At 38.8% G+C, this 15,931-nt stretch overlaps 3 protein-coding genes across 4 annotated transcripts in view; all 3 read right to left on the minus strand.

Annotated features, from left to right (window-relative positions):
* The window catches only part of oxsr1b (oxidative stress responsive kinase 1b), a 52,689-nt gene extending 49,842 nt beyond the window's left edge, over window positions 1-2,847 (minus strand). For both annotated transcript variants that reach the window (XM_042510308.1, XM_042510307.1), the window contains exon 1: window positions 2,340-2,847. In XM_042510308.1, coding sequence (XP_042366242.1) covers window positions 2,340-2,409 — 70 coding nt within the window. In that variant the 5' untranslated portion in view covers window positions 2,410-2,847. The remainder of the gene's footprint in view (window positions 1-2,339) is intronic.
* A 579-nt stretch (window positions 2,848-3,426) lies between these two features.
* Window positions 3,427-7,625, minus strand: myd88 (MYD88 innate immune signal transduction adaptor). The gene is made up of 5 exons (XM_042510290.1): window positions 7,209-7,625; window positions 6,352-6,486; window positions 5,346-5,523; window positions 4,303-4,394; window positions 3,427-4,195 (listed from the first exon to the last, which is right to left on the minus strand). The coding sequence occupies exons 1-5, from the start codon at window positions 7,519-7,521 to the stop codon at window positions 4,041-4,043; spliced, it is 873 nt and encodes a 290-aa protein (XP_042366224.1). The 5' UTR covers window positions 7,522-7,625; the 3' UTR covers window positions 3,427-4,040.
* Window positions 7,626-8,063: 438 nt separating this feature from the next.
* Window positions 8,064-15,500, minus strand: cry-dash (cryptochrome DASH). Its single transcript, XM_042510288.1, has 14 exons — window positions 15,284-15,500; window positions 13,959-14,131; window positions 13,526-13,619; window positions 13,307-13,437; window positions 12,260-12,408; window positions 11,747-11,835; window positions 11,415-11,488; window positions 11,221-11,310; window positions 11,017-11,096; window positions 10,858-10,917; window positions 10,578-10,735; window positions 10,046-10,165; window positions 9,667-9,843; window positions 8,064-8,569 (listed from the first exon to the last, which is right to left on the minus strand). The coding sequence occupies exons 1-14, from the start codon at window positions 15,344-15,346 to the stop codon at window positions 8,462-8,464; spliced, it is 1,566 nt and encodes a 521-aa protein (XP_042366222.1). The 5' UTR covers window positions 15,347-15,500; the 3' UTR covers window positions 8,064-8,461.
* Window positions 15,501-15,931: the final 431 nt, after the last annotated feature.

The following is a 15,931-nucleotide window of genomic DNA, read 5'->3' on the forward strand; positions in this document are numbered from 1 at the left end:
TTTTCTGCTAATTTAGGTACAACGTAGACCAATTCCTTCACATTTAAGAGCACAACTCGTAATGAGCTTTCGGCAATTTTATAAGGACTGCACAAGTCGTTTCCAAAGCTAAATTGATAATCATGACCCCTTGCCCTGAGCATGCCGCGATCCAAACTTTAAATAGCCTTACCAGTTTCAAACCTATGCACATAATTTGTCTCACACACTGCGTAGGAAAATGCCACAGAACTTGTTTCTGTACAAGAGGGGCTTTATCTGTGTGCATGCTAAACTGCAGGGCGTTATCTTGCGGAGTGCCTCAGATCACATTTTCCAAGAAACCGAAAATGTAGAAATGGGTTAAAGTTAAATCCAAGACTTTCAAAAATATACAAAAAAGGTTAATTAAGGGCCAGCAGAATGGACCCTCTATAAACACACAGATTCCCTGCAGGGGAAGTACGCACCACTTTAGGTAAAGTAAACCAGAGGCACAAACTAACTGATTTAAGAGGACAATACTTTGCTTATGTGTTACACACTCCTTCTTATTCTCCTTCTTCCTCTTAAAGAAAGTCAGCCAAAGGTGGGTCCGGGTCAGGTATTTATGGAGTGGTAACATTTCAGAACCTCAACAGTAAAGCTGTCATTCGTCAGGCCGGCCAACCTGTAAGCCATCCTCAGGGCTCTCTAAAGGGCTTGACACTGCACAGGAAAGGTGTTATGCCTCCTTTCACTCTGAAAGAAATGTGGCCATACAAATAAAGCAATCATTGTGCTTTAACAAGAAACATTAGCCTAAAAACCACTAGCATACTTGTAAGTTCAGTGCAGACTGGTTTGAATAAAGCGTTATTGATGATGTTACTCAGCAAATTATCAAATGACTTTTCCCATTTTCTGTGAGGGATGTGGTTAGAAGCTCGTTAATACTGATTAATCCTCTCCAAAGAGCTCTCGCATAACTGGATTAATTCAGGCAGTAAATTGCCCAAAACAATACCGTACTCCGGGAAGGACCCTGAAGTCTAATCTCTGGACTCTGCATTGGAAACATGAGTGTTTTGGAAAAAGTTCAGTGCTTGAATATCCAGTATATTTTAATTGGGAATGGGCGTGAACACACACACACGCACACTGTATAAAAGTTTACCATGGTCGCTGTTTTACGTAGTAACAGATTTTGCTTTAGCATTTGCAGTGTCCCACCAAATGAAAAGGTAACTTTGAGAATCTCACTTGTAGTGGTGGAGGAAGTATTCAGGTCCTTTATATAAGTAAAATTAATAATACCCTGTGAAAATACTGTGTTACAATTAAAGTCCTGAATATTAAAAGTATTAAAAGTAAAAGTAACCAATGCAGAAAAATATTCAAATCTTTATCTTTATAGAAAATAGCACCCCAAAATCTCATCATTATTTAAATAATAATAATAATAATAATAATAATAATAATAATAATAATAAGAAGAAGAAGAAGAAGAAGAAGAAGAAGAAGTTAGAGAAAAAAAAAAAGAAAAAAACTCTTCAAAAATGATTAAAAGGTGGAGGAAACACAACTACAATAATTTAAAAAAAAAAAAAAAAACTTAAATTAACTTAAATTAAAATATCTTATGTTATAAATTCTTGTGTTTATGCAAAAATCTTAATCTGCAGTAACTAAAGCGCTCAGATAAATGTAGTGGAGTAAAAAGTTCAATATTTCCCTCTGAAATGTAGTGGGGTAAAAGTATAAAGTGGCATGAAAAGAAAATACTTAAGTCACGTACCACTACTTGAAATTTATACTTAAGTAAAGTACTTGAGTATGTGTACTTACTCGTACTTCACCACTGCTTATTTGTAATGTCACTTTTGTTTAAAACCGACTCTGCAGGTTGGGCTCAGTCTAATATACTGACAGATGAAAACGGGATGTAGCAAATATTCATGTTATTTCATAGATATGACGCCGTCTATGCAGAGTACATCAAACAATACTAAGCTAGCTGTTCAAATAAATGACGACTGCTAAATGGAAGCGGTTCTTTTCCAGCAAATAGTCAGTGCCTGACCAGACTACCGTTATAACGCTCGTTTACGACTCCGGCATAGCCCCGGTGGACGGGGTAACCGCTCTCACTGGAAACATTCCACTGACTCACAACACCGCCCGGCTAGGATTGCCAAGTTGCCGAGCGTGATGAACTTAACCGAGCTCCAGAGAAAGAAGATGCCTTCTGCTCGCTGTACACTTGGAAGATATTAGCTAGCTGTGATAACCTCATTTCCATTAAGCTAGAGGCATAAATTCCCACACTGTCGGTTGAAAACATATCGTTACGTTAAGCTAACAAGCTAAGGATCACATACCAATCACCTCGTGTAGCTCATAATCATCTTTGTTGATGGACCAGGTTTGGGAGCTCAGGTCCTCCGACATGGCTGAGGAGTCTGCTGGGGCCGTGCTATCTGTAGAAAGGTGTTGAATCCAAAGACTGTACGGAAAAAGAAGTCAAAGTAATCCAAACAGGACCAACAAGGGCGACACTTCCCCTTCTTTGCGAATCCTGCAGCACTCCTGTCATTCCCAAAGTTTGACACGAGCGTAACAGCCCCGCCTACCGCATTCCTACCGAGCTAATGTGGACCTTGGCGGCGGACATATTGAGTGTGGGACGTTAGACCGCACTGCTCCGGAGTAATTGTTGTTAGTAAAGCGGCACGCGTTGGAGTTTTAAAGCTTTAGCTACACAAAAAATGGCGATTTATATGTGAGGATTTTGAAAAATAATTATATCTCTTAACTGTAATTTCTAAGTAAAAACAAGCACCACGTAGAGTTTTTAGGTGTTAGGTAAAACTTGCCCAAAAAGGAATCAACCCGTTGTGCGTTCCGCCACACTTTTAATGGCGGGCTGCTGGATTTTTAAAGAGCTTTAACGCCCGGAGTTTGGGCTGGTAGGCTTTCGATCGTTCCTTAAAACAAACAAACCACACATTTTTTACTCATATTAGCACATTACACTCTCAAATCCTCTTTCTCGAGAAGAGTTTAATTGATCTAGCACGTTTCAGTACTTTACAGCCCGGCAAATGCTACCTGACAAGCTATACTCAGGGACCATTATTACACACAAAAACGTGTAGGAAAAGAGGCGTGTTGCTTCAGGAGCGTCCTGTTCTATGATTGGACAGCACCACATTAGCTGTTCTGTGATTGGTTACTCATGTGTTAGTTCTGTATTCAATTAGCGACACCTCTGTTAATTTTATAAAATGTACAACTTGCACAAACGCGACACACGCTGGAGAAAACCTGAACATACTGTACTTTCATGACTGTAAAACTGCTTTTTAAATAAAATAAAACTACCCTTGATATGTGAGTAAATAAAATGAATAAATGAATTATTTAAAAATAATGATTTTGTGAAAATAATACACAAACCATAAAAGGTAGAATACATTCACTTTTATGAAAGAGTCCCAAAATCACCATATCAAAAGTGGAAATTTAAATGTAAAGACAACATGATGACAGGTGGAGAAAGTGGAAGAGATAGAATGTCAGCAGTCAGAAAAATTGAACAAGCGAAATAGTCACAATATCTCTTCGTCTTTGGCTTCAATCTCACATAAAAGTTGTTTCACAAGAGGAAGTGGTGAGTGCAGAAAAAAAGGAACAGTTTTTACAGAGTATGTGGTGCTCTGAAAACAATTACATCCTTTGCACCAAAATACCTTACAGAAATACAAAACAGCCGCAGGCACAACTTGTATTACTCTTAAAACATAATAATGGCTGTGTGCAGTGAGAACTTTGCTGATACCCTTGTGCAGCTTGTGTTTCGCAGTGACAACAAAAATCAATGTCACCTCCATGAGAAACACAAATAGTAACACTTTATATATACTGTATACACACAGTACACGGTGAGTGCATTCAGAGGCTGGCAGGACGTAGATCACAAGCAATAGCACTTTCACCTGTGATGTTTGGCCATTGTCCAACATCCCCTTTGATGGCAAGAAAACAAATCTTTTAAAGACAATTAACTCCCTGGCCCATGATTATGGCAGTGCAAGAGCTTTGGCCAGCCGTACCCAGAACCAGCCCTTTGTCAGAGGCTTGGTGTAGTCACATATGGTGAGGAAGCGTAGGATGCTGGGGAACGGCTTTGTCATTGGCTTGTACTTCACTGGAATGAGCCGTTTACTTCGAGCTCCTGAAACAGCAGGAATAATAAAAGGTTAATGTACACGCATGCACTGGAAAAAAGAAAGGTAGAGCTTTTAATTTTAAGCTTTTTAACACAACAAACTATTAACTTACCAGGACAGAGGCTGAGAGCAAACTTTGTCTGAAAGTCACATGCGTCGCTGTCAAGATATTCATCAGAAACCACCACAACCATCCGCTTACACCTGCACAAATGATCACATATTACAGTCATTGAAAGAGCCAGAAATAAGGGAGATTTTAAGACAGGAAAACGTTTATTTCTCACTTTCTGTCTGCTTTCTAAATCTAAATTTAAAATGAAACCATTAGCAAAAAAGTTTAGTTTTCTGCCATGACTGAAACCTTCACGTCTTTTACATCTGTGAGCTTTTAATTTGTTTTTTACCATACAGATTATAAAAGGAGGCACAGATTTTAAAGGTCTCATATTTTAAAAAGTTAGATTTCCAGATGTTTTTTTTTATAAAGCAGGCATAGGTGCTGTGTAAATACAGAGTAAGTCACAACATTCAATCCACAGAGAAATGCACATAGCCTATGTACTGAAAGTATGCCTTTAAACAAGCCGTTAGGACTTCCGTGAACTTGTGATGTAACAAGGGCACTATACTAAGGTAGAAACTGCTGCTACAGTGCCGTTACAGCCATTCCCAGGCTGCAATGATGGTGCAAAGACAGAGAAAACAGATGAGAAAGACAGGGAAACACTGACCAAACACAGCAGTATGGGCTTTTTTGGGAGGGGGCCTTAAAGAAACAGGCACTTAAACAGAGTGTTTTAGATGAAGGGTGAATACAGGTATGTTCAGGACGACAATATGAGTAAAAAAATGTGTGTGCTTAGGTTTTTGTTGGGTTTTCTGGGTGTTTTTTTTTTACATTAACACATGCAGACATGTTCTAGTAGAATAAAAACATAAATATTAAAATGAGCATAATATGGGTCCTTTAAGATATATTTTGTTGTCTGTTAATAAATGCCAGTGCTTAAATTCATTTTGAGGACTGTGTACAAAACAGTGTGTGCTACATCAGAATATTAAGTTATGTTGCAAGCCAACAATACCTAAAAAGCACAGGATCAACCCAAAGTGTCCGTGACCGGACATGGTTAACCTGTATTGGCATCTCACCTCTTCTCAATGAGTTCACTTGTGATGGTCCACACACAGGAGCCTGGGAGGACATCTCTGTCAAACACACATAGCTTCAGCTTGCACTCTGTCTGTTCCAGCTCGCGGATCATCTCATGGACAAACACAAAGTCACTCTGGCAGTAGCAGATGAAGGCATCAAACAGCTCAGGAGCACCTGCATTCACAGTTGGATTCAATACGGTAACTTAATATGTTCTTGTGAAGTCACTAGTCACTTGCAACTGAGGAAAAAAAACTACTTTTCATCAGAACTGATATGTATTTCACAGAAGCAAAGCAAGAGCATGATTAGAAAAACCGCAAGACTGTGCAGAGAACGTTCCAGCGGTGCAGCCATGAGCGATTCGAGCTTTAGATAACTTGTCAGATAAGGAAGTGAGCTGGACCTTTTCCTGTGTGATGCCTCACTATAAAATAACGCTGCTATCACTATCTCATGGTTCATAATTCATATACATATATGTAATATATGCATACATAATTGGATTATTATTACTGATGCGTTGACATGTTTGCAGAATTTTATGGTTGTAGTTGGCTATGGTCGAGCTAATTTGCAACGTTATATACTACTCATATTTCAGTCTATTTTTTCTGATTACATTTGTGTGTGGAACAAATTACTAGAAACTTAAACTTTTAGTGAAGTGAAAAGTACAATCTTGTAGACTAGAAATACTCAAGTAAAGTACAAGTACTCCAGCATTGTTCTCAGTACAGTAATTTTGTGAATGTATTTAATTACTTTTACCACTCCTTGTTATGTCTTACCAGAATTTGTTGGTACAATGTAACCTACAAAGAGCATTACTGTGGAACAAATTTGTTTAATGAAGCAATGATTAGCTGCATTGTGCTGAATTATGAAAAGTATGCGTTTCCAAAGTGATGTAATTAATGCTGGCAAGAGTTGGACGGCAGTTTTTGTTTGGATAAATCTTTTTTTAATGAAAACAAAAATAAAGCTTATAATAATACTGACCTTCAGGGTCGTCCTCCAGGGTAATACCAAACCTCTCTGGCGTGCGAGGGACACAGCTGTCCACCTCAGGAACCTGAAGTGGGGGCTCAGCCTTCTTCTTCCTCTGGTTCTCACAATACTTCCTGACATCCTCGTCTGGTACAAAACAACACACACAAACACATTGTGTACAGTACATTGAGGAATATCTTACGGGAAGTGGACTGAATTGTCTGAAATCACTTTGAGGACAAATTTAGCCTTTGTACATACATACCTTACCCACTTTAAGTTGCAGTGATATACCGGTTTTAAGGTATACTGTGACATGAAAGTTCACAATCATTAACCTTGCACAATTGCTATCTTTTTTTTTTTTTGTTTTTTTAAAAAGTGCGACTGGACGGAGAATGTGACCTTTGCTCTGGCTATTTTCAAATGGGAAACTTTTTACACCTACTTCTATTTAAAAATGGTTTCAAGTATTAATGATAGTGATAAAAATATTTGTTCAACCAAAACTACCTCCTCTGTTTTCATTCCTTTATGGGCTACTCTCACGGACAAAGTTAATTCCACAATATAGTAATACCTTGAAATCGCGATATGTTTTGAAACGTTATCGTACCGTGAACATCTCATACAGTTGAAACGCTATTCACACGCCTAGTATATTTGTGCAAACATTTCTTCATGCAGTACACTCCAAATTTATCGTGCATATATACTTTTTTGCAGTAAGGGAGCACAAGCGTGTGAATCACTTCCTGTGGTGCACGGGGACAGGACAGAGTGGTAAAAATAGGCTCAATCTATAAATAAACAAACACTATGCACTTGTACAAAACAAAACAAATCATATAATGACACAAACGCACCTATCAAAGGACGAATATCCTCCACAATGTCTTTCCTCTCCACCTCCTCTGACAGGATCGACAGCAGCTTTCCCACCGTCGCGTCTGTGGATCGAGCCTGCCAGTCCTCCAGCACCCTCTCCGTGGGACTTCTACACTTTTCATAGTTCTTGATCTCCAGGTAAGTGAAGGCCATAGCCTCCGCAACAGTCATCCAGTCAGCGGCCACTGTGTTTCTGGGGTTTAGGTACAGTCCCAACTTTTTCCTCACATTCATATTCAGTGCAATGAGAGGAATCGCCCATAAGTCCTCTCCTGAAGCGGCACAAGCCATGTTAAAAAGTTCCCAAAAGTTCAACTTAGGTTAAAAATACAATCAGTGAGACATTGTAGCCAAACTCAGCGTGATCTGACGTTGAGTTGTTTCACAAGCCGCCGAATGACAGAACAAGGAAGTGATGAAGTGAATAGTGCGTCACAGAGGGGAGGAGAGTTTTTTTTTTTTTTTTTTTTTTGGTTTACCTTCCAGTGACCAGTGTATTTCCACAAGATTATAGCGGTTATTTTACTGGCATCGCTTTGGTGACCAGAAACGAAACAGATTCTCATTCAGATGAGTAAAATAGTTTGTAGCAGTGGGCAATGCAAGAAAATGTTGGTGGAAACACAGATTGGTGTTGAAGTGTTTCTGTTCCCCTTTATCTATATTCATAATTACCAGAACAAGCTCAGCTCTACTTCCTTTAAGTAATATTTCATATGAAAGCGAAATCAAGATGTCAAGGTCCAGTTTAATGTGAAAATAGGTTTAGACTTATGCACCACATAACAAAAACTCTATTTAGCAATTTTATTTTGCAGCTGCCACAAAAAGGCAATCTCTGAAAAGAAAAAGAAAAAAATACATATCCAAACAGACATAAGAAAACTGCAAAACAATCTGCACAAAAATATGAGCATATAGCCGATCCACTGCATCAAAACTAAAAACCCCAGCATGGCTTTTACAGTTGCTGCAGCCAAACAGGAAACAAGTCCATAAAAGGTGCTTTAGGGGGCCTATTTTTTAGAGAACTGATGGCCCACATTTAGATCAGACATTTCTCAAGTATTTAGTCAAAAGCAGGAACATACATTTCCTCAATCCTCATCAGACAACTTCCCTCTATCTGCACAATAGTGACAGGTTTTACAGCGACAGTCCACGTCTGCATCACGGGAGCTTTATTCCTCTGAGAGTCCATCCACCTGTTGAGTGTTTGCTGTGAAGCGGATCACAGGTTTTTGCTCCTGGAGAAATAGAAGTCTATGCCTCTGTTTCCATGTTGTTTAGGAGTGTGAGATGGGCCCTTCTTTCCTCTTGGTGAAGGCCCCGTGCCACTCTGGAAATGAAAGAACTTAAACATTTACTGACTGTGTAAAATTTAACAGTGAGGCAACATTAAATTTAAAACTAGTAAGTATCATTGTTTGCCAGTTGTGCAAGAAGTAATTATATTCTTTAATTAAATGTTTTCTTTAACTTACCAATATTTATCTGTGACATATTCCATTACCAGTAACAGTCCTGCATTCAAAATCCCGCTTAAAGGAGCAGTTTTTAAGCTTTAGCTTTGAAAACTGCATACTGCAACCAGCTGAATCTTTTCCCTCTTATTATTTCTTCAGTGTAAACTCTTCAGGTTTTTACTGGGAGCCAAATTATCCGCAGAGGTCTCTTTCTCCCCAAAACAAATGGACCAAGTGATTAAAACACTGATTGAAGAAGTTTTACGCTACAAATCAGTATATCTCCTGCACCGTTCGGCATGTTACAGACGGGCACTTGGCAACATGGTACTTTCCAAAAACGAGGACCTACTCCTTAAGTAGGTATTAACAACTCTTAAAAAACCACATTGATTATTATTTTCTACACTAAAGACAACATACTTACTACAAAAATGTATTATTTGCTATTTTTAAATATTTTTTCCAGTATATATGCCTAAATCCTACAAACTGGACCTTTTCTTATCATAAGTAAAAGTGCTTATTCTGCAGAAAAGTCATGGCACATGTGAGTGACTCATTATATTACATTGTATTACATAACATTTCTGCATCGATGAATAAGTAACACTTGAAAAAATAAATAAATATGATGGGTCATGGCCTCTTTGGACATCGAAAATTTCTTTTATTTGAGACATTTATAGGAGAAATCTCTCTTTGGTGGAACTGCTATCGAAATACAGACTCAACCAGATTTTGCTCTTTTTGTCAAGGGCTGCAAGGAAAAAGGTTTGGGAACCACAGGTTTAACATCTAAAGGTAAAATACTTTAGTGTCACAAAACTGTAATTACATTAAGTACAGTATGTGAGTAAATGTATTTACATCCTGTCAGTTTTGTTTACAGCCATAAAGGATGAAAAAAAAGCAATTACAACATCAGCACTAAATCATACTACCCACTTCCCTTTTCTCAAACACCCACCGTTTTTTTGTTAACGTGTCTGCTCCATTCAGGCGCCATGACGATGGGGGTGGGGTAGGTCTCACCAAGGGACACTTGAGCGTGTGACAGTGAAGCAGTGCTGAGGGTCCAGGGTGTGTGCACGTCAGCTCCTCTGATCTTCTGCAGCTCAGGAACCCACTGTCGCACATAGTCACCCTAAAGCATCAATAAATCATTCAGTGAATGCATCTTCCATTTCGCAGCTTTCTACACATTTATATTAATTCCACCACCACCATATGACCGCGATACCATCGCAAAACCACTGTGACTCAGACATCAATAGTGCAAACATTAGTAAGCTCCAGATAAAAGTCAAAGGGGACTGAAAACAGTTCATGCATCTTACAACACATACATTGCCATCATAGTCGAGGCCTTGCTTGATCATGTTGAACTTCCTGTTCTCTCTGGGGTCATTTCCTACACCAGCACTGTAAAGCCAGTTGCCATAGTTGCTGCTGACATCATGGTCAACCTTCGGAGGAAAATTTAAAATGATGAGGGCAAGGCGAAAAACTGACATTTCACCTAAGGACTAAAGCAGGGACACATGCACAATGCTGGAGTAAATGGACAGAGACAAGAGAAAAAGAGGAAGTTCACGTATCAAAAGTTGCAAACTGAATGCAGTGGCACCCCCTTTTATTCTTCGTGTATGTTTTGTTGCCTGAAAACTAATTAATATAACATTTTTTAAAAAATGATGAGGTCAAGGCACTTGTGAGGATTATCATCTATGTGTGAAAACAAAATTATTAAAATGCTTAAAAGTTTACTTTTCCACAACATCTACATAATGAAATCAATTTATTACATAATTAATTAATTAATCACTTACTATTCATTTTCAGTTTTTAAATATTAAAACAAATTTATAATCTACTTACCAGAAGGGATTCAAACCACTCAGCTCCCATCCTCCAATCTAGGCCCAGGTCCTTTGTGAGGAAGCTTGCAACATTTTGCCGCCCCCTGTTGGACATGAAGCCCGTCAGCGCCAATTCTCTCATGTTGGCATCCACGAAGGGCACTCCTGTCCGCCCCTCTGTGATGACACATATTCTCAGTGACTGACACACACACTGCCACTTACACTTCCAGCGCACCACTTAAATTGATTTTTGTTTGAGAATATTTTGTGAAAAATGAGGAAAAAAAGGCACAGACCTTTCCACGCATTGAAAAGCCTCATGTCCTTTTTCCAGGGAATAGATTTGTCTTGAAGTCCTAAGATAAAAATTATCATGAGCTCGAAATTTACATACAACACACTTACATTTAAAAATTTAAAAAAAAGAAAGAGTTGAGAACTTGAGCTCATTTTACCTTGAATCTGAAATAGTCTGTTTCCGTACTTAACGGCTACAAACTTAAAGTAATCCCTCCACAAAAGCTCAAAAATGACCCTGAAAGAAAGACATATTATATTACGTGTGACTAAACAGTGGCCTATGATAGAAGAGATGTTATTTTTATTGTTTTGTACCTCACTCATCTAAGTATTTCAGTCTTTTCTGACTCCAGACTCACCAGTATGTGCTCTGATTGGCTGTTCGCTCCCTCTCATACTGCTGGATTTGATGATAAATATACCTGGGGGAAATGCAGCCCATCGCCAGCCTGTAGATTACCAGAGCAGCCCCGTTAGAGACATATTTATAGGAATGGAACATCAGACTCTAGTAAGCAGTCAGCAGTAGAGGAAATGATACAATAACACTCACCATGGGGCAAATTTAGTGGAATAATCCACACCAATCAAGCCATTACGAGTCTCCTTGTAAGCTGCAACTGCATTCTGAAAAACAGATAACACATACTCATCACACCAAGTAGATAACATCACCATGAGTTTTTTTTAAATCAGCAGCTTGTGCCTGTTTATAAAGGATTTTTTTCTGTTCTTGTACATCTTAGCATTGTCATGTCACTGTGCTGTGTATTTTTATGAGCTGCTGAGGGACCGTAGATGTGAATTAGCTCAAAGCTATAATCTGGTACAGTGCATGAAATGGTAACATTTATGTTACATAAAATAAAATAAAATAGTACTCACAGTGTCCCAGAAATAGTGTTTTAGTCTAGCCAGAGCTTGACTTTCACCACCACTGCAGGGGAATGCTGAGCGAGGATCAGCCACAGGCTCTGTAAGAATAAAACAAGAGAGGCATTTCAGCATTTCACTGATCTTATAGATGTTAAATACTCCCTGATGTGTATTAAGACACAGAATCGTAAAAGCTTAATCATAAACACGGAAATTGAGGCAGTGTGCTGCTGCTGGCAGTAAATCTGTGCTCAGCAGTCTGCCTATTGAATTCTGGAAGTAGCAGCAGTGTGGATTTACTTAATAGAGGCGCTGAAGAAAATGAGCAATTTGTGCTTTCTCATTGCCAGCAGCGCACAAAGACATTTATACAAAAGTCAATTTCATAAGCGCATAAAATAAATGTACAGGAATTCGTCTTGGTGATACTGAAAGACATTTCTGCAGATTCACAGAACACAAAGACACAAAGGGAGAATTAAACCACTTGGATTGAGCAGATAAAACATTTGGATCACTCACCTGTCTGTTGCAGGTCTTCTGCTGTAGGAATGGCTCCGTCCTCCAGCCCTTGTGGGAGAGGCTTTAGCTGCTCAGGGGTTGGAAACAGAGGCCTCACCCTACTTTGGGTTTCTACTGCCTTTCTGAACTGAGTGTACACATCAGGCAGCCTAATAAACCAAGAACAAATGTTACAAGATGTGCAAACCTTTTTAAAGCTCCAGTGTGTAAGATTTAGGCAGATTTAGTGGCATCTAGTGAGTGAACACAAAAAAATCAACCCTAAGTTGAAGTATTTTTCTTATTTTAAAAAGGATCAATATTACATACACAAAAGCACTTCATTTCATGTCTCCATCTGCTGGTGGGCCATCACAATAAGAGCATAATAAGATGCATAATGTGATGTGAATTTGGTGGGTGTACAAATGGAGATATTTATATCAGAATTAGTTATTGTAAAATCAGTATTTCTACTATGTTATTTGGCTTGTCAGAGACAGGCAGCTAGTCCAGCGCCTACTAATGTGTGCTCATTTTTCTTTCTGATAGCTTAACATTAAGATGTTCAGGAGGTTTTTACCAGGAACCAAATTATCTGCAAAGGTCTCTTCCACTCCAAAACAAATGTACCTGGTTATTTAAATCAGTAAAACACTGGATAAAGTAGTTTCAGGTTAAAAATCATTGTTTTTCTGACACTTTCTGTCATGAAGGGACTGCTAACAAGGGTGGCTGACATTTAAACGGTAAAGGCTCTATCTAGAGCCAGTGTTTGGTTTGTCAGTTTTTGGCTGCTGTGGAAATATGGCAGTACAACTTGGCGATCGCTGTGGGCGAGGACCCATTTTAAAGATATAAACTGCTCATTCTAAGGTAACAAATATTACTTATTTTTAGGTGATTATACCCTAAACAAAAGAAACATACTTATTATGTTATATTCAGTTTCTGTTGATATATCCCCCTAAATCCTACCTTTAATCTACACCTCTCATAAAACTGCCAGAATCAATAACAAGCAGAACTTGATGCTTTGTCCCACAGACTAGCTGTATCCTCTCTCACCTTGATATGTGGTTAAATGGAATATCGTCCCTGTGGTACAGTGTGGACCCCCAGCAGGTGTGAACATTGACCTTCATCTGTGCACAAACATCCTTCACTCGTTTCTCGACATCCAGTTCTTCTGATGTTACCTGCACGCAAAGAAAAACTGTCAAAATCTACAGACGGTGCAATATAATCATGATTATTACAAAGAAAAAAGAAAAACTCAAAAACTACCTCTTCATGGAAAGCTACAGTGCTGACAGAGCCCAGCTGCTTGATGAGGTCTGCAACTACCTCCTCTGGCTTACCCCGTCTCACCACGAGGTTGCTGTCGCACGCACATAATAACAAACATACACAAGATCAGTCCCGGGTAACACCATGTCAGGCAAGCTGCATCCTGGGTAGAGAGCTAGTAACTTCCCCTAGCTGGCCTGTAAAAACGACGGGAGCAGTGTGTGCAGCACCCATGTTAACATAAACATAACCCTCTATGAGCTCAGGTGTGTCCTGATCCTGTTACATCTGTGACTATAAAATCCTGCAAAGTGTAACATTTGTTCACAAACAGAACTGTGGAGAAAGTCAACATTGCAAATAAAGCAGAGAAAGACATAACCCGAGGTCACATACAGGAAGACCAGTCAGTGACCGGCTGTTTAGTTACCTGCCCTTGCTGAGCAATGTGTTTCGGAGGTCCCTGATACTCTCCAGTAAGAAGCGCAGGCGGAAAGGCCCAGTCTTTGGTAGGTTATAGTTGTAAGTTCCCACATAATGCCTGGGGTCGAAGCAGTACAGAGGGACAATGTATTCCGCATTTCTTTGGGCCCAGTGGAAAAGCTGCATACAAAGATGACAAATTCTGTGTTATACCATTGTCTTTTAGTCATCATCATCATCATTTTTTTAGTTTTTAAAAGGGGGAGTTTGCAAAGTCTCCCACTACAGACCCAAGCGTTTTAAAAACTCATTCATTCCTATCTCTGACTAACTTTTAAACAAACCTGCTTGAGGAATTGTGTGCTATATAGTCTTATGGTGTTTTAATTACTGGGTGTGTTATGCACAATGTATGTGCAATATGTGCAATGGTACATCTGATGTTGTTTTTGTTTAGACCATAGACTGTAGTCTATGGTTTTGACTGATGTGTGTGTGTGTGTGTGTGTGTGTGTGTGTGTGTGTGTGTTTTTTAATGTAAGGGTTTGACTATTGTTTTTATCCTAACCCTATGGGCATTATCTTTGCAATACAAGACAAATGTCCCTACAGTGACAATAAAGTACATTGTATTGTAAATGTAACATGGCATGATTACAGCCAACAAATCAAAATATAAAATAGCACATTTGATTCTAGGAGCAAACTGTTTGGGAACTACAAATATGGCTGCTGCAAGTGCCTCTTACACAACTACAACATGCCAGAGAGAATTAAAAACATTTATTTGTTTAATGTTTCAAGTCATCACATGCATTTCTCTTCTCTTCTCTATATTTGGGGAAACAATGCCCTCTTTTATTAAAAAAAAAGATCCAACCAGAAGCTGAAAGTACCATTCTCCAATATGGGTGGCTAAAGGCTTTTAGTGTTTGTCTTAAAAATCTAAACAGAAAAATGACAAGGTGGGGACAAATTGTGGGTCAGGAAAACAATTTTGACATATAAATTTGAGCAGTTTTTGACACAAATTCAAGCTTTCTGGTCATTTTAATTTGAAGAGGAGGCCTTTATTCTCAAGAGATGTAAGGCGGAAGTGACATTGTTGCTGCTGCTGCGGGCGAAACAAAAGTAGCTTTATGTCAACAATGCTACATAATGTGCTCAAAATGTTCCCGTAATGACAAAGTAACAAAGTAACAAAGCAAATACTACATCTAAGGCACATACCATGCAACAGGCACGTTTACTTATATGTTAAATAAGTAGCCTGAAGTTAAATAACGACGAATTTCATTCGACTTTGGGTTCGTAACAGATTCACAGTCTTACCTCGTTGTCGTGGAGACGCAAGTCGTTTCTCAGTAAACATATGATTGTACGGGACGCAGACATACTTGTCGTTTTCAGTATAGCAGCAATGGTCCACTTTTGTGTGTCAGAAACACGAAGGCTGCTGCGGATCTACAGAGAAGCGTCCCCCGGGTCTGTCGGTCCTCGCTGCCCGCCGCAGCTCGTGCACGTTTTCAGACACGACGTTACAAAACGTCAGGTTTTGTAAGCTGGTGGTTATTAAACAGCTGCGACGCCCTCAGCTAAAGCGTAGAAATACAGTTTTCACCAATAAGAAGCGATATCGATTAGGAACTCTTACCGTCATGAGCATACTTTTTAATTTGCTCCAATTATTTTTACACAATACGTCGCAGTTTGTTTTTTTTTTTTTTTGTTTTTTTTTTTCATAAATGCAAAATTTAGTAAGCGAATAGCTCCGTTTATGATGTATCACCAAAGATTAAGCGACCCGAGTGGACATAAAGTATTTGAAATTAACGCTCTTTATAAGTGAAAATTGTCAAAAAACAAAACAAAATTGTTACTAGAAAAGGCTCTGCAAAAAATATAGACAAATAAATAAAATGAAAGTCACTGAAACAGTAGGCCTAAATCAGGGAAATGTAGTTATACAGGCAATTAAAT

The sequence above is a fragment of the Plectropomus leopardus genome, chromosome 21 (genome assembly GCF_008729295.1).
Source record: "Plectropomus leopardus isolate mb chromosome 21, YSFRI_Pleo_2.0, whole genome shotgun sequence".
Lineage (NCBI taxonomy): Eukaryota > Metazoa > Chordata > Actinopteri > Perciformes > Serranidae > Plectropomus > Plectropomus leopardus.